The sequence below is a fragment of the Chaetodon auriga genome, chromosome 7 (genome assembly GCF_051107435.1).
Source record: "Chaetodon auriga isolate fChaAug3 chromosome 7, fChaAug3.hap1, whole genome shotgun sequence".
In the NCBI taxonomy this organism is placed as follows: Eukaryota; Metazoa; Chordata; class Actinopteri; order Chaetodontiformes; family Chaetodontidae; genus Chaetodon; species Chaetodon auriga.
In genome coordinates this window covers 19444098-19467466 of record NC_135080.1, presented here as the reverse complement: position 1 = coordinate 19467466, position 23369 = coordinate 19444098, and the positions used below count along the sequence as shown (strand labels likewise).

General features: G+C 45.2%; 2 protein-coding genes across 3 annotated transcripts in view; one reads left to right on the top strand and one right to left on the bottom strand.

Annotated features, from left to right (window-relative positions):
* ankrd13b (ankyrin repeat domain 13B) overlaps nt 1-15696 on the top strand; it is a 35932-nt gene extending 20236 nt beyond the window's left edge. Inside the window, exons 6-15 of the mRNA XM_076735380.1 lie at nt 442-682; nt 3686-3752; nt 4717-4798; nt 7025-7089; nt 8244-8380; nt 8765-8922; nt 9238-9426; nt 10009-10172; nt 12808-12884; nt 14878-15696. Of these exons, the coding sequence (XP_076591495.1) occupies nt 442-682; nt 3686-3752; nt 4717-4798; nt 7025-7089; nt 8244-8380; nt 8765-8922; nt 9238-9426; nt 10009-10172; nt 12808-12884; nt 14878-15079 (1382 nt within the window). The 3' untranslated portion in view covers nt 15080-15696. The remainder of the gene's footprint in view (nt 1-441; nt 683-3685; nt 3753-4716; nt 4799-7024; nt 7090-8243; nt 8381-8764; nt 8923-9237; nt 9427-10008; nt 10173-12807; nt 12885-14877) is intronic.
* A 3556-nt stretch (nt 15697-19252) lies between these two features.
* ssh2a (slingshot protein phosphatase 2a) overlaps nt 19253-23369 on the bottom strand; it is a 30486-nt gene continuing 26369 nt past the window's right edge. For both annotated transcript variants that reach the window (XM_076735526.1, XM_076735525.1), the window contains 3 exons: nt 23126-23326; nt 22091-23033; nt 19253-21489 (listed from right to left, as the gene is read on the bottom strand). In XM_076735526.1, coding sequence (XP_076591641.1) covers nt 19804-21489; nt 22091-23033; nt 23126-23326 — 2830 coding nt within the window. In that variant the 3' untranslated portion in view covers nt 19253-19803. The remainder of the gene's footprint in view (nt 21490-22090; nt 23034-23125; nt 23327-23369) is intronic.

The following is a 23369-nucleotide window of genomic DNA, read 5'->3' as shown; positions in this document are numbered from 1 at the left end:
TTTGCAGAATGGTTCTCCCTCTCCTCCTCCTCCTCCTCCTCCTCCTCCTCCTCCTCCTCCTCCTTGCACAGTCAATTCTCCGCTGGCTCCTGTTTGAATCGCTTCACCCAGTTCTTCTTTTAGTTTCATCTGTCTTCCTCTCACCACTTTTAATTATTCCTCTTCTTCTGACCTTTTCCTGGACTTTCTGGTGTCTCTGCATAATGTTCTCCCTCTCTGTGTTACTTTCCTGTGTTTCCTGGATCCTTAATTTACTCTTTCCTTTTCTCTGTCAATCCACAGCATCTGCATCAATCATCACTTCTTGACTTTTCTTTTTGTGTGTGTTTGTGTCTTGCAGCCTCATCGGACGTGTTTGCGTTGTCGTACTTTCTCATCTGCCTCTCTCGTACTCACTGACATTGCCCCCGTTTGTCTCTTCCCATCTGTCTTGCCTGTCAGATTCCAGCGCAGAGGTGATGGAGGTCGACCATGACAGGCAGCTTGTGTTCTGCGAGACCTTGTGCGTCTCGTCTCTCACGGCGCTCTCACCTGGCCGGGTGAATGGCGGCGCCTGCAGCAGCACTGCCGCCGGTTTGGGCCTCCTCGGTGTGGTGCAGCCCAGCGACGATCAGGTAGCAGCCAGGCTCTCGGCCCCCGTGGTGACCACTCAGCTGGACACCCGCAACATTGCATTCGAGAGGTCAGGCACAATTCTGACACACAGAATATGAATATAGGGATTTCTTTAAGATGTGGGGACACAAAATGCCCCATTTTTGTGATTTTGCTGTGGATTTTTTCTTAAGTCCAAATTCGTTTAACATCCCTCAGAATCAAAGAGCACGGGCTTCTCTCTGGTCTCACCGTTTGCCGCCATGTTCAGCGATCACACAGGATGAAATCCCCCACAGAACAAGCACAATAATCATCTTCTCCACCAACAGTAGCCTCAGTACAACAGGATGTAATTCAGCCGCAGGACATGCTCTGCTCTCAGTGCTCTGGTCTTTTTTTCCCCCCTAAGTGGAGAAAATCACTCTTTTGTTGTTACTGGTGGATTTCTGTCACTCTTTCACTGTTGCTGTCTCCTACACTACAACCCACAGCTGAGTGGAACAAGTTCAGACACATTCTCTGGTGGCTGTCAAAATGCGTTTCACACAATGTAGGAAAACACTTACAGAAGCAGGAGTAGTGGGGGAAGACAACAAAACTCATGTAGAACTAATTGCTCGAGTTCATTGAACACCACATATTACTGATCTATCCACAACAGAGCCGAAGGGAAATGTTCTCGTAATGAAAGTTTATTAGATTAATTCTAAAATCGTGTTGTAGTTGAAAGTGAGATTATGGAGTTTCTGAAAGAACATAACACAGTCTTCCTATTATAAAAGAGAAGTTGAATTCATAAGTTACATTTCACACCCTTGCTCATTTTGGTGCACTGAGTCAATTTGCTGCTTGTGTGACTCTTCCCTACTTGTGCCACTGTTAGCACTGAATTAGTATTTATTGTGTTTATTCTATTTTGGGGATGTCTTCCACACATGGCCAGGCAGATGAGAATTATCCTTCTAAGATAACTCTTGCTCATTTAGTGTCTCTCTTATCTGCTGAGAATAGCACAGCCCCTGACAACTAAACATCTTCTATTCCTGTGGCCACTGTTCTGCAAAAGTTACATCAGCTCCCTTTAAGTCATTGCATTTTAATCTGACCAAAAATACTCTATTCTTGATCTTTTGTGTCTTATGTGAGCTCAAAGGGCCGAAATGCCAAAATAATGTGCCAGGAGTAAGGATGATGTGGAAGTAGTGAGATACAGACTCACGTCAGGCTGTGTGAATCAGGCTAAGGTCACTTCAAATAAGCTCAACACTCCAGTGAACATGGAGATGGAGAGGCATATAGTAGAACGAAAAGACATGCAAGAGGCACACAAGACCGAAGCAGACTGGAGGAACATGGACAAGAATTGAGACGAAGGGTGGAAGAAAATTGGATGAGCAGGTGGCTTGTGTGCAGTCAATCCAGGAGCTTTTTTTAAAGACCGTTACAGTTTTACAGCTCAGTTTCACATAAAGAGACATGGACATGGAAATGGAAAGGAAGGGTGCCCAGACAGGGGTATAGAGGACAAAACCCATCTTATTCTAGTCAGGTAGTGAGATAAGACTGATGGGATGGTGGAGAGAAAGACAGAGGGATGACAGAACAAGGAAAGTTTTGGACAGGAACGGATGATGGGGAGCAAATGAAAAGAAAGAGAATGGAGGGAGAGATTTAAAGAGAAAGGGATGAGGGAGAGAAAACGGGATGGGACAGAGAGAGAGAGAGAGTGATAGATAGAGACAGGAACTGAATGTTAACAGATGGAGAGGAGAGCGACAGAGAGAAGTGAGCAGGGAGAGGTGGGTGGTGGTGGTGGTGGTGGTGGTGGTGGGGGGGGGTAATCATTTCCCTGTCAGACTTGCATCTCAGTGTCACCTCTGTGCATTTTCCTTGGTCAGCACTCCTGTCTACATGCCAATAATCTATTTATGATGCTCTCGAGCAAACCACTTTGTCAAGTACCACAGACAGGACACCCACCTCTGGAGTTAATATGTCTTTACGCAGCCAGGCACAAAAACTACAGCACTGCAGTTTTGCTGTTTCTAGGGCCGGTACAACGTTTACTGAACCCCCAGTGAGTGAGCTATAATAAAACTTCAAAATTCAAATAGAGACATAGTTTTGTCTGACAGTGGGTGAGTTGGAGAAGAGGACTAAGGGTGTACAGCCACGATATTGACCCCATGAGTCTATACACTGGCACAGCTGTGCTTTTAACTAAATGCTAAAAACGTCACTATGCATCCTGATTTTTAGTAGGTAATTTTTTTTTTTTAACATGATTACATCTAAGTTTAGCATGTTAGCAAACATTTGCTAATTAGCACAAACCACAGGTGTAGCAGAGGTTGATAGGAATGCAGTTACTTTTGCAGGCATGACGGCACAGAATTGGGGTGTAATGCTAATATAAGATCATATGGTGCTGTGAAGATGTGATATACGATGTTGCAGCAGCTTCATGGAAGCCTTTTACACCCACCCACAGAGATCAGATGCATATCCAAGAAGTTTCTCCTGGCTTTGTGACGGTATATAAAACTTGAGTACTAGACGAATTTGAGATTTTGACATGCTTATGGTGCTGGATGAAAAGTCAGAGGATTCCCTGGGTTATTAAAATTCACCCTGAGGGAAACATCACCAAAGACTGTCTTCCAAAATGACAAATTTGAAATATGTTAAAACAAATATATAACGACTAGTATGGGAAAATCATCCCAGAAAACTCTGTGGTTTGGTCTGACAGGAGTTCAGTGATGTGAACAGATCATGAAGATGGGATATGCTTCGCTAACTTCTAGGCAGACTTCCTAATTGCAGACTGAACTGTTGATTTTCACTGATGACAAACAAGGACAATGGCTGCAATGTTTTCAGGCTGCATGTTACAGAGAAAAAACTGAGCCTGTGACTTGCGATGCAAGCAATGATGCTTGATTCAACTCTCCAATGTGCTGTATTCCTAGTTTTCTTTCAGGTGCAAATCTCCAGATTGTTTGTGAAAAGACAAATAATCCACCATCCATCGACTGTAAGCTGAAACCACAGAGAGCTGATGGGATGTGTTGATTTTCTGTTGCAGGAATAAGACAGGCATACTGGGCTGGAGGAGCGAGAAGACTGAGACGGTGAACGGATATGAAGCCAAGGTAGAGCACAGGTTACCGACTGATCGCTCACACTGTCCAGAGAAAGCACAGCTGTCATAGCTCAGTTTGATATTTCCTGAAAGTCCACTTAAAAAGTATAATTTCCAGAATGAATCACACCTAAAGTTATATTAAAACCTTTGCTCTGGACTATTTTTTTAAGTAGTGGCAGATGAAATTCTGAACGCTGACATTTTAAGATGATATTTATTTAAATAAAACAATTAGAAAAATCATCAGCACATAAAAGACCAGATGGACTATCAAATTAAGTTTAAAGAAGACGTTCATGTCTCATGCAGACACATGCATTACCTTGACCCCATTTGTTTTCTTGACCCCCTGGAGGGATCGATGGAAGACAAGTGTGAGACACCCAGGACCATCTGTCACTAGTGGTTTAAAAGCACTTCAGACAGATTCTACAGTAAAATACCGCTGCCTGAAAAGCATCTATTTTCTGCATCATTGATTTGGAGTTCCAAACATAAACAGACAACTCCTGTTGAGCTGCTCTCCTCCTGGATACGTTTTAGCTCTTCCTTTCACTTGTCCGCGGTCCAGTGTAAATGTGGAAGCAGACCTGCTCAATTTTTAATCAGTATTTTCTTTTTGTGGTCACTAGTGAGGAATTCCAGCACTCTGCTACACACACACACACACACACACACACACACACACAGTACCTTGAAGAGGTTGGCTGCATGCTGCAGACAAGTCACAAGGGGTGTAATCATACACAAAACTCATGGTTTGACAGGGTCATGGTCTTGTACATTTTTTGGCATAGTGACAAAAACAACAGATAAAATGTGTTTTCTTTCATTCTGAAAAATGTAAACAGTGGCTCATTGGCCATTTGTGCTGTAAAAACGACGACACTAACATTTCTGATTGGTCCCAAACGATCAGCAAGTAAAGCCACTGTCAAGAAAACAGAGATAAGTGTGTTCTCTTCTTTCAGGTGTACGCAGCATCCAATGTGGAGCTGATCACCAGGACCAGAACCGACCATCTGTCAGACCAGAACAAGAACAAGACAAAAGGTAGGTCACTGTCTTTTTTGTCCACTGTACCTCAGTGCCAGATGAGCATTGGCATGGTGTTCGTTGTGCGCAGGTGAATCACAGCTGCAGGAGCCGAGTTTCTCAGTGATCCTCTCTGTGCTGCTCTAAACCCCAGCCTAAGTGCCACGACATGTCTGATTACAAAAAGAGTCACTGATGAGTAACTCCCCTCACCTGAGCTCGATGACATCACCCCGAGGCTCCGGCGAGCAGCCCGGAACGTTCACTCGGTTCCTTCCTCTCGTTTTCTGGTTCAAATCATAAATCAAACGGGATTAGCAGGCCTCTCTCTCTGGACTGTCGCTGTCAGCCAGGATCAACCATCACATGCTCCTCTGAGGGCCTTCGCTCTCCCAGGTCAAAATCCCCATCTGCACCCTGCTAATGTGCAGGAGGGAAGTGTTCTTGGAAGCGCTACACTGACTCCTGAATGAGTGACTCACTCCATTTGCCCTTCCCTTGTGCTACTTTACATCATTTTGTGAACTCTGTAGGTACTATATACCAAGAGAGAGACATACACGCTGCATCTTGAGTCAGGCAGCAGCTGCAGACAGACCAGCTGGCCGAAGGTCAAAATGAGGACGCTCGTCTTATAAACCACACCACGACGCCACTGTCATTAACCGTAATTGATGGACCTTTGTATGGCTTTTAGCACTCATTCAGTTTCTGGTCAGTGAGGACGACCACAACACCAGTCTTGTCTGAAAATGCAAGCCACACACTAAGAAGCCGATCATGTTCTCTTTGCCGAGCAGCAGCTCTTGATGCTCCCATGCTCTCTGAAACCAAAGGGAGCTGTCATTGTAGGCTCTTTTAAGGCCCTTAAATCGTATTTTCTCAGTGTTATGAGTGATGGGATCCTACATGAACACATTATTTTCTGCTTGTTGCGGGACTGAGCAGCATTTGAATCAAAATGTGATGACAGTTGGTGGATTGTTTGCTCAGTGTTAATAAAATCTGGTCAAATCACACCCAGTCAGTCCCAAATGGAGCAGATTATCTGAGTTTTTGAGAGTTTAATTCCTCCTCGATATTATACTTTTGAAGTTTCTCTGTGATCACCTTAAATCTCATTATAACACCTGGTTTTTGAGCAGGAGTTTGTGACGTCACAACTAGTTTCCGAGATGGATCTTATACCGTTGTGTTGTGGAAAGCTGAGACCTCCAGTGCACCCTCCAGCACATCACTGAAAGTGGACTTTCCTGTTAAGTAGGAGACAGCTTATGTCCAACAGTTCAGCTTTTGAGATGAACGATATTTGCATATTCATAGATTCTGGATGTTTCAAGGAAAGACGGGCTAGATGTATTTTCAGAAATTTTTGTAGAAAAACCACATCAGATACACATTATTATTCCAAGCAGAGTATTTGTATATGTATTAAAACATTTCTGTAGGGGATTTTTAAGATCCAAAGAAGACAGCTTGACACTCCCAAAAAACAAGTCTTCCGAGACCCTACTGTGGGTCTGCAGTGTGAGGAGCCCTGAAGGCTCTTCAAAGCACTTGTCATTTTCAGAGAGTTTTCAGCTCATAGTTGTTCAATTAACTTAGAGATTCAAATTCTTATTACATTTACAGTCTAATGGTGACCATAACTTACACATGTTGCTGTGCGTCGAGTATGTACTATATAATAATAATAATGTGTAAACTGAGTTGACTGTAATGTGATTGAGTGAAGATGCTGTTCCTGGTCCAGAGACACACTGAAGACAGATATACTGACTATACAGTATAAATGTCTTTAATAAGGACTTTTAGCTGTTGCCATTTTTCATTTTTCATTCGATTCATATTGCTGCTAGTTTATTTTCATTATTATATTTGGACTAATGCTACTCCTCTTGCTACTTAAAAGCATCATTTACTCCAAATTCATTCATTTCAGTTCAGTATAGGTCTGTTCATTTCCTGCTGACAGCACAAAGCTTGATATGATGCAGCACGTTATCTTGAGCAAAACATTGTAGAGCAAAATGACAGTGCAGACGGAGATGAATGAGCCCATGCTTCATCATCTCTTGATAAACAAGCACCAACTTAATCCAGCTCTGGACGCTCTGCAGTGCACGCAAACACGAGAGAGTTTATGAAACTCAGACTAAAAGCGCGGTTTGACTTTGCTCACTGTGACTGTGTGTAACTACATTCTCTCAGTGTAACTCATCCCCGCTGTGTGTCTCTGAGCAGGTGGGAAGACTCCACTGCAGAACTTCCTTGGGATTGCTGAGCAACACATGGGGCCTAACAACGGGGTGAGTCGCTTTATTTAGACGTTAGCGCATTAAATTACAGTTGAAGTGATTTTCCAGTGTAAATTTAAAATGGAGGATGATGTTGTTTTGTTCAGTGGGTTGAGAAAACGTCGCGGTCGAGCTGGGAACAGCTGTGATTAATGGGCTCTGACGTTATGATTGGACTCTGCAGGTATTTGTAGATAGCCATCATAGCGAGAACAGTGATCGTAATCAGTATAATCATGAATGGATTATCATCTTGAGTATCAGCGTCATCACCATCGTCTCCCCTCTTTGGATGGACAGTGAGTGTATGAGTCCGCTGTGTCAACAGCAGAGCATGTCTGCAGAGTAACTCAGAGGCTCCAGCCTGCTCTCAAATATTGATTATGTTTTTTAATTTGTGTCTGCTGGAGAGCACCTATGACTCATGCCTCCCTCCTTCTGCTCTTTCTCTATTCAGTCTTTTCACTTATTCCCCCTCACTGTCACCTCTGCTCTTTTCAACTTTAAGCCTCTCTGTCCTTTCTGCACGCTGAGACACACACACACACACACACACCCTTGTTTTTTTCTGGTTTGATATGCAGTCTGCGCATAGTTTGTGCAACTCTAAAATAAAGCTGTGATGTTGTTTCGTTTCAATTTTGCCAAAACCTAAATTGATTGTGATGAATTGACTGCATCTGGAGGGAATTACAACGACGACATGGAAAGAATTTCTAATCTGTTTCACGAGTCTGTGGCAGCCTCTACTCTCCTCCAGTAAATGGCGGCCTACCCTTGACAGGTTTACTTAAGCCATCCTTAACAGCTGACAGTGAGCAACTAATTAGAGCGGTGAACCAACAGACGCATCTACTGTAATGATGTGAAACGGCTGAATAGGAAAACTGCTTTGTCATTCTCAAGCTTTTCTTTCATTGAGCTGTTGAAAATGTCAGCAGGTAAGAGGAAAGCCTTGAAATCCCAGTAGGTGGGGAGTTTTTTAGTTTCATAACAGACTTATCAAAGAAAGTCAGTTTTGAAAGCCAGAAATCTTTGCACTTTCTGAAGTACTCGTTGAGTCACTGGTTTAGACGAACAATCCTTTCAGCTCAGTAAAGGCTTTACGATCGTTCAAACACGCAGTTACATCAGGATTTTTAGAATTCATTATTCACTTCCTGCAGGCCCTGGTGACCCAGATGTCGTGTCCTGCGGTGACCAACCCTGCTGCGCTGACGGCCGAGGAATACTTCAACCCCGGCTCGTCACCGACTCAGAGGGACATCGGCCACCCCTGCCAGCTCACCACCAAAACCCAGAGGTGACACAGACAGACAGAAAACCAGGCGGGCGGCCATGCATGCAGCGAAGTCGCCCTCCAAACTGACCGCCAAGTGCCAGAGCTGACAAACTGATGGGCAGGGAATAGACATGCACACACACACATGCAGGCAGAGTAAAATCAGCCGTCCATGACAGCTGGCCACCAAGATCCTGAGATGAAACACAGACAATAATATTAAATACGCACACAAGCACACACATGTATCACACACTTGTGGAGTAGATTTCTGTCAAAGGTATTGAAGGAAGACATAAATGGCTTCGATATACTTAGGTCAGAATTGTATTCGTTTATATTCATGAACAAACTCTTGTGTGTGTGTGTGTGTGTGTCTGTGTGTCTGTGTGTGTTTGTTTCCAGGTTTAAAGCCAAGTTGTGGCTGTGTGAGTCTCATCCCCTGTCCCTGGCAGAACAAGTGGTGCCTATCATCGATCTCATGGCGATCTCGAATGCTCTGTTCGCTAAGCTGCGTGACTTCATCACTCTGCGCTTGCCGCCTGGCTTCCCTGTCAAGATCGGTGCGAGCTGGGAGAGTGAGATGGATGGGAGGAGGGAGAGAGGGAGGTTAAAAAGATGGCTGGTTAAATAAAGGGGATGATGGGCAAATGAAAAGTGAGTAAATAGATACACAGCTGGACGGAAAGAAATGAAGACTGAGGGAGGAAGTGAGTTAAAAGGACAGAAAAGATTTCATCGCTAAAGATAAAACGATTGATATGAGGACACTCCTGGTTGGCTAGATGATGAGACCGAAGACACAAGAAGTTAACAGATCGCTTGATATTAACAATAAAAATGTCATCTTCTGCTCCATTTCTCTCCGCTCCCTGCAGAGATCCCTCTCTACCACATCCTGAACGCCAGGATCACCTTCAGCAACCTGAACGGCTGTGAGGAGGGGGCGGGCGTCCGTGCCGACAACGAAGTGGGAGTGGAGGGGGACGGACAGAGGGACGCCCCGAGGACAGACACCCCGTCTCCGGGCAGCGACTCCTCCAGCGTCTCCAGCTCCAGCTCCACCAGTGAGAACACACTCGTGTAGACAGTGTCTTCTCTCGTGTCACCGTCTTTTCTTCTTCTTCAGCTGATAATTGCTTCAGAACCGGGGTCAAACTTCATTTCACAAACAGACTTTCCTGTTGTGTGATAGAGCCATGAGTGGTATTTATCGCTGATGCTGGATGCAGGGTTATGTTCTTTTGCGTCGCGCGTCAGATTATTATTATTTTTTTTACTTTCATCATCCTATCACTTGATCAGAATCCCAGCAGGCACGTTTTAAATCTGCAGCCACGCGGAGGAGAGATATCATTTATTGTGTGACTGCTCAGAAGGAACCTCTCTGGGAATCCTTGATGTTATCTTGCAGGAATGCTCTCCATTCAGTTATAGTCCCGTGAAAATACACACAGTTGAATAATATTTTGGGGGGAAAATGACCTGATTCAACATGTTTTCATCTGGATTTCTCTTCTTGTCACTCAGAAATCACTGTTCTGTTCTTCCTTTCCTGTTCTCCTCCTTTAGTCTAGTACTATCTCCTACATGGTTAGATAACACTCCTTCCCATCTCTTGCCCTTTACCTTTCCCCTGTGTGCTGCAGTGTCGTGTCGAGCCGGAGAGATTCCCCCATGTGTGTTTGAGGCCCCGCCTGGATACACCATGCTAGGAGGCAAACAGAGAGACAGCATGAGGGAGGAGGAGGAGGACCTTCTGCAGTTTGCCATACAGCAGAGTCTGCTGGAGGCCGGCTCTGAATATGATCAGGTGGACTCCTGCACTCCTCGCAGACATCTTTACTGCTGCTACACCTCAAGCTTTCCATCCTTACATGGCACATATGCAGTTTAACTTCCACTTTGATTTCGCTGGCTGAACTGTCGCCAGAAGCTATAACTAGCTGGCTAATTGAGCTGACATTATCTTCATGAGTTAGTTGAAGACTCAGTCTCTGGCTGACTTTTGACTTGGAAGCAAAAAAAAAAAACCTGCATTCCTTTTGCTTTGCAATGCAGAACTAGTTTCACTTTTAACATTAGAGGCTATTAGGATGAGATGTAACCAATGTGTTTGGCCAATGTAACATTATTTTGCATCATAACTTTAGCTGGGGTTGCTGATTGTGTAAGGTTCCCCAAATCAGATGAAGAGCCGGAACGAGCGGCTAACATTACCTTACACTGTGACTTGTAAGTCAACCTGTAATCCCAGAAACTCCTGTAAATAGCTAATGAAACGGTTAGTTACTACCGTAGGTGATGCTGACATGCTCATGTTTGCAGCTTTCATTAGAGCAGACAAACACATAGTTGAATTAATTCTCTACGCTTAAGCGCAGAAGCCATGCATCAACTGGGGCACAGCATGTTCCCCCTATGAAATACCCAGTACAAATTACAGCAGTAAATTCACCAATAAGTCAAGCAAGACCAGTTAAGTAGACACACTGAAGTTGGAAAAAAGCGACCAGTTTCAAAATAAAAACAATCAATACTGAAGTAAAATCAATAAGTAGAATAAATTGCTGGTAATGTTCCGAGCCCAGACCCATTATATTCAGCACTGCCTCAGGATAGGTGCTTTTTTGAAATCCCAGAGATCCAGGTCCTGATAGTCCTTGGCCTTCTTCCAGAGGCACAGAGAGAGAAGTATAAATAGGCTGGGTCAGAAAGGTCAGAGAACATCCTCGGAGTTTTCTTAGCTCGGATACGGGAGGAGAATGTGGAGGAGACAGAGGCAAGGTTGCAGCTGAGGATTTGTGCTGTAGTTTGTACAGTCATCCTCAGCAGCCTGCTGTCCTGCTGCTCAAACCGTGATGAAAAAGGTGGTGGCACTTTTCATTACAGCTCTGATTCGGAAGCAGGACAGGGGTTAAAGGACCATAGTGCTGACATTGCATACTTTACAGCATTAACTACTATACAAATCTAGCTTACATTACAGCCTGTCATCCTCTCAAACATACTGTAAGGTGGAAATTTCCTATTGATAGTTTCCTTTAATTTTGCTACTGTGTGAAATCTAACTTGCAGCGTCATGAAACGTTATTCAAAGTTGAACCCTGGGAGATTTATTTCTTTTGTCCTTATTATGTGGAAAATGCAGGCAGGGACTTTGCAAGCTACATAGTTTGTCAAGAAATCAAACCGGCTGACCAACAACAAGCACAGACTGTGGACTGTGTGCACGTCCAGCCTCAGTTTGGTGCAGGACAAACGCAGCAGACAAAGGCAACAGAGAGATAGTCTGCACAGGGAATATTTCACACTCCCCCAAATCACCGTCATGTTTCAAGCTACAAGGTCTTCATCTGTGGGGAATTTCGCAGCATTCAATGTGCAGAACAGTAAGAATGCATTTTATCAGAGGGATTTTGTTTATTTCTTGCATTCAAGTGGCTGCCATGTGGACTCTCATGTCCTTGATATCACACCACACCTCAACTGAATGTCAAGTCTCTCTTCACTGATTGGACAGAAGGTAGAAACAGGGCCAGATTAACCTGCAAGGTGGCCTCAAGGCGGAAATGAGCCGTGGGCCCCAAATGAACCCCCCAGATACCCAACCTATTTTTCCCAGCGACCCAGAAAACAACCAATATTTCTGCATTGAAACACTACCCTGCCCCGAATTTGCTGTACTGTATATCAGTAAGTTTGTGATTATCAAGGAACTTATTCAGAAATGTGCACCATGTAAGCATAATATTAACTAAAATATGGACTAGATTAGAAAGCAGCGCCTCATGATTGCAGGAACCAGCATAAGATCCTTCCAGTCCGTAACATTTCAATTTTTAATGCTGCTTTATTCGTGCATATTACCAATTCCCATTGCAAATTTGTAATTAATCAAATTACCACAAAGTATTTCCCACGCAGACAACAGGGAAATAGGCAGCAGGCGGTTGGCTGCTGCGCCTGGTAGTCCTGCTTTGAATATAAAACAACTGCAAAAGCAATATAAAGTACAGACTGCACAGTCTGTTGCGAAGCCATCGGCCCTATAATGAGCCACTGTTTAAAGGTGCTGTATGAACGTCCTTCTTCAATACAAACGGTGTGATGCACATGTATAGTGCAGTGGCAGAATGTGAATCTTTATTTTTAACATAAGCTTATCAATATTAATAGCGATATCAGTCGTAGTATTAATATCGGGTGTGTGTACTAAAGAAGCAGGACCAGAATCAATCTAGTTTATATTCAGTTAATTCATAATTCATAATTAAGCCAGGATGCTGTGAGCGAGAGGTACTCCAGCATACATTAGCAGGAAAAAGCCTGCAGGGAGGATGCTGTTGTTTTACATGCACCACCATCTGTTTATCTGTGATGTTTCTCACTACCCACTTCCTGTGTGGGCTGTCTGACTTCCCGCGTGGCCTTCTCTCTGTGTCCAGGTGACTATCTGGGAGGCGCTGACCAATAGCAAGCCAGGAACACACCCCCTGTCCTGTGACCCAAGTCGTCTGGAGAGGTCAGACTTTCGGTCTCTTTTTCTTTTATTCCACTCACCTTTTCTGTTTTTTTTTTTCCATCCCTTTGTTTGTACCTCTCTGTAAATTACTTCACACACTCTGTCCACATTTCCCTGCCCCTCCCTTCAAAGTCCAGCCGCTCAATTGTCAGGAATCAACCAGGAGCTGCAGATAAAGTCGTTAAAAATGAATGTGACTTTTATCTTCAAAAGAGCTTGAAACCTAAAAAAAAACAAAACATAAATCTAAATGATTGTCAGGACAAAGGCGATATTTCCTGCCGTCCTTTCACCCACATTGTCTCAAACTTCCTCTCACTTCTGTCATGTATTGTTATTCTTCTCTGTCTTCCACTCTTCCATATTTTTTCCATCCTGCAGATCTTTCCCTCCATCCCTGAGTCACATCCTGTATTCCTGTCCTCCCCTACTTATCCATCCTGCTATTCTCCTCTCATCTCCTGTCTACAGCGCACTACTCTGCATGTCTGTGTGTGTGGGGAGACAGACCGGGGACTGGAGGACGGAGTTTCCTGCTTTCACAGTTGACTGCTGAGTACAGCTGTTGACTTTAGCCAGTTATCGTTGGACAGTGTTTTGTCCCTGTAACTTCTCTGTTTGTAGATGAGTGGATGGATACTGTTACGTTTCCCCTCAAAACAAACTTAATGGCGGTCGCTGGTCGGGGAAACTAAGAAAAAAACAAACTGCACTCAACACAAAATGGGCCTCTTGGGGTCTTAAAGGTGATGGGGAATAACTTACACGAATTCTATCAAAATGGTAGAAGAACAAAAGAAATGAGCCCAAAAACAAAAATTGAGAGTCACTAAAAAGGAGGGAGTGAAATTCTGGAAAAGAAAGAATCACTACAGTTTAAGACCATTCACACACTCATTCATCAACACCACACAGAAAACCAGGAGAGCCAACTGAAGGTGTTAACTCTCCGGTATCACACACCCAACTAAAGCGGAGCCACAAGCCTCCTTTTGTAGAGCAGCCCGGCTGATTAGTTCCAGCTGCGCTAATGAGTGCAGGTGCCATCAATAGGTGCACATCATTGAAGGGGTGGAGCTTACTGTCTACCTTCCACCGCAACAGATACACAAACAGACCTGTCTGTCTTTCCCTCTTCTGACACAATCTTTCTACTGCAGTGTTTTCTTAAACCAATGTCACAATGTTAGAGGAAACTGGCCAAAAACATTGTTATAGTCCAGAAAAAACTCGACCTAAAGGTTTTTGCAGGGTCCTTTCAGTGATATAAAAAGGCAAATATTCGCAGTATTGACTGTTACAACTGAATGAGAAGTTAAACACCTTATCACCACAGTAGCTTGTAATAAATTATCTAACTATTTTGAATATTTTTGGAAAAGTTTCTGAAATTCAAGTTATTTTAACGTGTCCTCTTTGTGCCCAAACTTAAGAAGAAAACACAGAATGAAACCAGAATAGAAAAGATGGCTCTATAAGCTGCTGGTAGTTAAGTCGACCGCTTGCTTTGTCTCTTTAGCTAGCTACACATCCAAATGTATTAAGGTATTCATAAAGGGCCGTGGGCCTCATTTAATTTTTTAATACTTAGATTTTTGTTGGCGTTTGAGCTGTGGATCAACAATTTCTAGCATAAGCGAAGCATTGAACAAGAGTGCTCTTCTTCTCATTTCATGTAAATGATCCACTTTTCCATATTTCTGTCCAAAAAAATTCCCTTAACTCCTCAAAGATGGGTCACTTTTTTGGATTACATTTCCCAAACAATACCATCTTTAACAATCTCTTGATACAGCTTTTTTTCTAGGTACAAGCAAAAATGTAATGCATGAATCCGTCTTTTTCATATATACTTATTATAATGTCTTTTATGGCTGCGTTTGATAAAACGTGTCAAGTTGGAGGATAAACATCAATAAAAGGGATTTTTCACAACCTGGCAACCTGAAAGTTTTTCTAAATGATGAGTGACCCTCACTATTTCTCATCCCAGGACCCCCCAGCACAAGCCCCGCCCCCCCTCCAGCCTCTGCTCCACCCCCTCCAAGAAGAAGCCCACCACCTGCAGCTACAACGAGCAGCTGCGCATCGCCATGGAGATCTCAGCCCGGGAGCAGGAAGAGGCGGAGCTTCGGCGGCGGCAGGAGGAGGAGGAGCTACAGCGCATCATCCAGCTGTCACTCATGGAGAAATGAGAGCTGAGTGGCCCCACAGGGGTCTGAAGGGAGGGGTCTAGGCCAAGGACACATGGGAGTTAAAGAGCAGCGCAGGCGACTTTAAAACAAAGCACACTCTGTAACAGGCCGGACATAAACGGCAAGTTTGTCTTCATTTGTTTCATACGATCAAATGGCCTCCTCCTTTCTCTCCCATGGCCTTCGCCAGGCCTTTCCCATGAAGCCATATGGTGATGCGGCTGTCCGGCCTCAGACAGCCAGAGAGGGACGTCAGTTTCCTCTTTCTGGTGCCACATGGTACTTTCTTGACCAGTGCCAGTTTACAACCAACAATACATCCAATACAACAAGTTTAGTGGAATGCCTCCTTGGATGAGTGACGTCTGTCTGTTCGCAGGTACGTGTGTGTGTGTGTGTGTGTGTGTGTGTGTGTGTGTGTGTGTGTGTGTGTGTGTGTTTCAAAACCAGCTCTCCACACAGGGGTCAACAGATCATCTCCTGTCCTGAAAATGTAGTGTGTTAGGCCAACTCTCTGCTCCAGCACTAACACTCACTGAGTCCTGTCGCCACTGAGTCGTGTGGCTTTCAGTCTTAACTGTGATTAAATTTAAAATTAAAAAAAACAAAAAAAAAAACAGCTTGTGTGAGAGGAGCAGTGATAGGCCAGGACCAGTGGTGTGGAGAATACTGTAACCTTCTCGGTCAAGTTGAGTTGAATGTCGACAAACCATCGGGACTTCCTCAGTTTTTAATGAAAACAGTTTTAAAAAAAAAAACGGACTGGTACATTTGATTTGATTTGCACAAAATCCAGACGTACTGTAACTTAGCTTGTGGGTGGATCACGTATATGACTGTTAATGGATGTAGATGAGGAGTTTGAGCACAAACTGAACTCAGGCCAGTTTTAGTTTTAGCCTGACTGCAGGAGCACAGACGTGATGAGATGTGATTAAGACTCGGTGTACTAACTAACCTGTATGTGACTGTGAACGAGTTCGTGGCAAGCCTGTGTGTAATACAACCAATAAAGGGACATGACAGTGGTTTGTAAGTGGATTGTGGAATAGAAATGTTACTAAAAGAGATTTTCTGTATATTTGCATCCTCTCACCTTACATGAGCGGATGATTTATGTATTTCTGTGTAGTCACGGTACAGTATGTGTACAATATTTCAGCATGGTCTGCACCCGTGTGAGGTTCATTTTGTCCACCTTGAGTCTAACCAGGAGACCTGCAATATCAGAGCGCTCTCTCTGAGGGAAGATGTACCCTGCAAGAATCCCTGTAGAGGCTATTGACAGCAATTTTAGGTTTTATTGCACCCCGGCAGCAGGTTGGTTGCACAACACAACGTGCTGAAAACAAAAGCAAATCTAATCCATCGCCCCCCAAAAAAAACAGCAAATGTGGAGCGTTCAGTTCTCGGATTGGAAAGATTCTTCAAATCCTGGCTCTCATAATTCTAAGTAACTTTATATTGCAGTGCTCAAGCCAAACACTGAAAAACATGTTATGTTGCAAGGGGCAAGGATGGACAGGGACTGCTTGTTTTATTTTATTTTATTTATTTTTTTTTAAGTATTATTTCTTTGAAAGAAATGTAAAACTTTCACACTCCAATATCAGCACAAACCGAGGAGAGCCACTTCTGTCTCCCCTCCGATTCATAGTCAAGCTTGCCAGGTTGATAAGAAAAATACTCATTTTTTTACTTTTTAAAAATGTTGCAGAAAACAGACGCAGCCAGATGTTTCCATGGTGTATGCTGGGAAGTGAGTTCAGATGACGATCCAAATAAAGAAACATCTTTTTCGGAGCAGTAATGCATGAGTGGGTTATTTTTTTCATCTGTTTTTAAAATCACAGCTTCCACGTGCTTTGACTCCCTTGACCCCCGCACTGAGTTTTACCTGCAGCTCTGCGCTGCATGTTGCGGTCCTCTCGAGTGAAAGACGGTGACAAAAGCAATTAATTCCTCACGAGATAGGGAGAGCTGCAGCGTAAGTCGGCGCCAGAGAGAGCTGATCTGTTTTTAGCAGCTTCCACCTCCATCATCCTCCCTGTGACATGGATTCCCAGCGCCTCAGCCTGATCCAAGGGGGGGTTTTGCTTATAGTTATTTTAGGCTTGACAGGGAGGAGAGGGACAGCTTAGAGACTCTAAACCAGGAGTCACTAACAGGCGGACTGCGGTCCGAGTCCGGACCCAGACACTGTCCTATACGGACCCGGACCTATAACCAGTAAATTATTAAGGGATTTCAAATTTTGACGGGACACTTATAGTTTAACCGGCGCAACTTTTCTAGTCTTTACGGCACCGGTTTAGCGGCTCAGGAAACGCACAAACCAATTGCATGCGAGTTAAGCCATCCCACGTGATGCTACCCAGCCAGTCGCATCTCTGCATTGCGGACGATAAACTTAGCAACTCTGACTGCAGTCAGATGAGGAGTGAGAAGCGAACGGAGAGACGATAGAAAATTAGAAAGTTAGAAAGATAGAAAAAGAAAGAAGCGATACAGGGCGAGAAGACGGAGAGGAGAGTGAGCGAAAGGCAGGGAGAAACTGAACAACAAAAAGTGTGGAGAGTGGGAAAAGAGGGAAAGAAAGAGAAACTGTATAACTGTTCAGCTGTTATTTTCAAATTAGTTGAGACTGTTAAGATGTGAAAGTTAACAAAGAAAAAGGAATATTCAAGCTGTTGCTTCACTTTTACTTTTTCTAAAATTAAACACTTTCTTTTATAATGCACAATTTTTCAAAAAACATTTTATTTTCTCCATTTCATTTTTAAATTCAAATCTGCCTGGTTTAATGTTAAGTGACAATAAATACTGTCGAAATGTTTTTGAATTGTACTTTTTTTTTTGATCAGATGTTGATTACATGCAGATGTTGATACAACTACTAGGCTACTTCAGTATATATATCACACAAATCATAACGTTATGACATTATGATGTTCCGGACCTTTGCTTTAGGAAATTTTCTCTAACCGGACCTCTTTGAATTATAGTTGAATACCCCTGCTCTAAACCCTCTAAGAAATACCACCAGGCTGCTCTGTGCTGCGGTGGGTTGGAGAGAATGGGAACAGAGATAATGAAATAATTTCCCAACTTCTTCTCCGCTGGCCTGAGTCAGCCCGACATTCATGAATAACATCAGCACGGTGGGAGCACTGGGCTGCAGGCGTGCATGTGCGGGGTGAATTTGGAAAGAGCCACAGACGCAAAACAAGGTGTGTGTGTGTGTGTGTGTTAGAGAGAGGCAGAGGAGCTGAGAGCATCAGTATGCAAAGAGGAAGGATGCCAATCTCAGCCGTGGCACCCAGGGAGACAAACACTCGCTGTAACCCTCTCTTCTGCTCCACTGATTTTATTCCTCACTATTTCCCCGTTCATGACAGTTCAATTTGGAACACGCGCTGTATGAAAAAGCCCTTCTTTAACCCATCTGCTCTGTCTACTGAAGAGGATTTAATTGGTGAAATCATCAAGGGATCTTTGCTCTGCTCTTGATTCACTTAGACCAGAGCAGACTTTGGTTCTTTTTACGCTCACACGCAGGAAATGAGAAAATTGAAAATGCTTGTGTGCTTGATGTCTTTTTATTGCCTCAATTATTATGTTTTTTAAGAATCTGGTCAAGTCTTTTAATGTCACTCTTTCCGAGTCAGTGCTGCTTTCTGATCTCTGTGTGTGCGTGTGTGTCTCTGCAGGGGCCCTGGTGGCCTACATCTCAGAGTTTAATTACCCCTATGAAACTGTAGGTAAAATGTCAGCCTGAAATAAGCTGCACGGAGCCCTGATGGAGCCGGTTTCCTCCCAGGAGACACGGCTGAGTTGCTCAAAGGAACAGAGACTTTAGTTAAAAATGACACGTAGGATGGATTTGTCAATAATAAGGTTATGTGCTTGATTTTCACCCATTAAAATGTCAAACTTGTGGGTGTGGCTGGTCATCTGAGCTTATCTGTAAACACTTTGACCACATTTTTACCTTCTTTCCCACCTTCTGTAGTGACTGAGCACGTTTAACACTGTAGTTCTCTCCCTGGCCAAAAGGTGGCAGTAAAGTCAATGATACATTTGGTCAAATTTCAGTCTTCTCATTTCTTCTCCTCAAATGTGTGTGTGACAGATGAAGCAGAACAAAACATTAAAAAAATGTAGTCACTGCAGTCAAAACAAACTCACCATATTTATTTACTGCCAAAGCACTGAATTAAAAAAAAAACAAGATATCAGCTTTGTCCTGGTTTGATAAAAATCTGAATAAAGACAAGTCTGTCCAGTTTGAACACAATAACACGCATACAGAGACAAGTCTACTGAGATCAGTGCAAAAGAATCCTCCCCGGGGTAAGAAACAGATTTCAAATAAAAGAAAAATAATCGAAATAGTAAAGTGCATGTTTGGAGAAAAAGCCTCTCTCGTAGTTTTAGAAACAGGCAACGAGGGTCGGACACTGAAAACGAACGTTTTTTTTAAAAAAAGTCTTTGATTGGACATTCGGATTTCATTACTGTACATACACTCCTGTACTCCAGTTGAAACAACACATCCAGTGGTTTTCATGCAAACATATGTTCATTCAATTCTTACTCACTATACATACACTGGAGGTTACACAAGGTCTACAGTTCCAGCTACACATTCGTACACATCATGCAGGCTCTCACACACACTCGCGCAGCTCCAGTCGTGTCCGTTCCAGTCCATTGCGCTGAGGTTACATGGTATTGTATAGCACAGTGACAGCTCGCTGCTTTTTCTCAGCGGACGCTTTGCGAGAACGTCTCGATGAGTGTCCCCTCCCCTGCTGACGCACTGTAGCGGCCGTGCCGCTCCCGCCGCCATCTGGCTCCTCCCTCTCGCCTGCGTCATCTCTTGGACAACGATGAGAGGCGGAGGATGAGCAGAGGGACGGCGACGAGGACGACTCGTCCAGACCCCTGCCCACGGGGTGCAAGCCTGTCTTTTCCACACGAGTGTTTCGGGCCAACACTTTTTGCTTCTTCCAGGTGTCGTCAGGGTGAGACAGCGCTGTGGAGAAAGAGTCCTGGGACTGTGATGATGTCTTCCTGGTGTGCGGCCTTAGGTCCAGGTCGCTGAGGTCGTTGGCTGACAGCTCCAGACAGTCCAGTTTAGCCAAAGAGGCCGATCTCTTCATGAGAGACGGCGGGGTGAGGCCGGCCTGGCGGATACGAGCCTCGAGCTCCATGGCTCGGTGCCACCCTGCCGACTCCAGGAAACTCTTCCCCTCTTGTCTCTCTCGAAGCCGCTGCCCTACTTCCAAGCTTGGAGGGTTCTGTTCAGAACTCGCCCCTTTAACAGGTCCTGGCTCAATGTCCATAACATCTCTCAGGCCCTGAGGCTGCCCCAGGACCTGATCTTGGCTGTCTGTTGTCTCCAGACTGACACCCTCATGGAGGAAAGCCTGCAGCTCTCGAAGAGTCTGCTGAATCCTCTCCAGCTCCTGGCTGCCACGAGCCAGCCTGCTCTGGGCATCACAGTCGGGGCCGCAGCCCCCTCGCCCGCCTGGGGAACTGGACTCCAGCCTCTCATCCGAATCCGACTCCTGCACTGTCACCCCATCCAGAGTCATTTGGGTTGAACAGGCCTGGGGCAGGGTCTGATGCTGCTGGTTTGGGCTGTGGAGCTGGATCTGTCTTTGGCCCTGGGCTGAGGTATCTAGAGATGATTTCTCTGACTGACTGATAGAGGCCAGTGATGATGTCAGCATATGGCTATCAGTGGTAGGTATAGCACCAGAGACTTGGCTGATATTTGAGGCAGGGGAGCATGACGGGTCTGGGAGGTTGTCTGTGCCTGAGGAGTCGAGTCTTTGAAGCTCTGTTTGTGACCCTGTGTGCTTCTCTGTGTCTTTGGACTTAGCAGATACAGCCGTGGTCTCACCCTGAGCGATCCTTTGTTCTGTGGAGTTCTGAGGGAAGCGGAGTGGAGGATGTTCAGAGCCCAGGGGACTCGGGGACAGTCGGACAGGAGGGTGTTCAGCACTGGGGGAATGCAGCGGAGATCGCTGAGACGCCGCCATCTCCATTTCCTGCTTCAGCTTCTGCTCCAGCTGCTTGGTGGCTCGCCGCACTGAGCCTGCCGGCCAATCGCACGGCAGCATGGAGGGTGACTGCGGGTGTGAAGGCGGGGTCGAAGAGCTGTGCGTGACTTCAGAAGTCTCTGCCTCCACCTGATGTTCTGGTCGGATGAGCTGAGGGCTGTGGGAGGTTAGAGGGAGCGATGAAGAAGAGGAGGAGGAAGGAGGAAAGCAGGAAGCAGGGTGGCATATGGCTTCTATCTCTGTGACAATATGGCGGACCGATACTCCGTTGTCAAGGTGAGGGGGATGACTTCGATCAGGGATGGCTGTGTCAGCGCCGTCTTCAGACAGTGGAGACGCCTGAGAGACAAAAAGAAAGAGAGACTCATGGAGATGATGTTTATCACAGTCCTGTGCTGTTTCTGTGAGTAATGTTATGTACACATTCTACACATTAAACACCACTGCCTGGATAGTGTGACAGAAGAAAATTAGTAGACGCAAATATGTGACAAATGTACCTCTCTTATCTGACTATTCTCTCCTCTTCCAGCAGGTGTCACTCTGATTAATACAGCTTTAGTGTGGAGTTGATGTCATCGGCTCAGTTCATTTGTGGTACTTCTAGACAAAATTCTATTGCAGCTGTCTGTGTGAAATGGCTCAACACAAATCCAGCTGAATTCAGCAGTGACACACTGGCTGACTGATGGAGGGAAGGACACGGTTTGGAACACCTTCGCTTGACGATGCTAAAATAACACCACACTGCAAAAGGCGACCTGTCTCTCATATTCATTTCTTGCTGCAGTAAGCATCTTGAATTTAATGTGCAGTCCAGAATATTTATTAAAAAATGAAATACACAAACAGATGCTGTTTAGCCCCCCCCCACAGATGCAGGAAGAGCACAACCTGCACAGGCTGTTTGACAGGCAGATGAAGCTGAATCATCCCCTACCTGACTCGTCCCATTTCCCTGCTCCTCCTCTTCCTTAGTCTCACTTTCTCTGTCTTCCTCGAGCGACAGAGGCGTCTTCTGTTGTGCCTGCTCAGAAAGTGTCCGGGATCTGCCATCTTGTGCAAGGCCCAGAAACTTCTCTCTGGCGCTGAAGAAGCTGATGCTGTCTGAGCTGTGGTTGGACGACCCATCGGCGTCGCCGCGGCTGTCCAAGGCACTGCCTATCTGTAGCTCGCTGGGGTTGTTGTTGTCATCGCTGGGGGCCAGGGGAAGAACCAGGGGGAGGGGAGTGATGTTGGCGGGGCTGAGGGGGCTGTGTTTGTCACTCGTTAAATCTGATAACGATTGGTCAATTATGTCAGAGTCAGTGGATCCCAGAGTGAGGGGAGACACGTCCTCTGAGCTACTTCGCTCAGGCAAACTGAGGGACAGTTCCGCTGGTTTGTGCTTGGGCACTGAAATGGACAGGTGTGTGGGAGGACCCCGGTGAGCACGCTGGAGTTCAGGAGTCGGAGGTAAGATGTGGAGTGACGGCGGAGGGTGGGGCAGAGCAACAGGCACAGTGACAGCCACGCTCGCAGCATTGTCCAGTCTTTCCTCTGGGACTAAAGTGGCTGCTCGGGGTCTGGGGAGGGGAAGCAGGAAGGGGTCTCCACAATCTGAACTGACCTCCTCCTGACCTGGTGAGTCACACACGCCACTGGAGTCCGAGTGTGAGTCAGAGGTGTGTGTGGTGTTTGCTTTGGCGGAGTCTTCGGGTTCTGCACCGAGTGCTTGCAGCACAGCCACGCCCAGGAAGTGATGCAAGGAGGGGGAAGAAGTGTTGTTGTTGTGGGAGTCGGAGCGGCCCAGAGAGTGAGAGGGGGTTGTACACATCGAGTCTGGGCGATCTGATAGGTCGCTATCAGAGTGTGAGCGCCATAGCTTATTATGCCTTTGTTTGCTGTGGAAACAAAGAAAAACATCAGCTTATTGGAACCAAAATACTCATAAAGATCATGCAGATTGTACAGATGCTTCGACGTGAGTCCACACCTGGCCAGCAGAATTCCCTGATACTCCTCCAGCTGTTTCATGAAGGAAGGATTTGGTTTGGTGACGGCCCGTCTCTCCTTGACATAGTCGAAGGCCGTGTCCAGGTCCCAGCCGTACTCCTTCATGGCGTAGGCGATGACTGTGGAGGCGGAGCGACTCACGCCCATCTTACAGTGAACCAGACACTTAGCACCGGCTTTCCTAAGGGAGACACACGGAAGAGAAATCGTGTTGGATTCCAAGA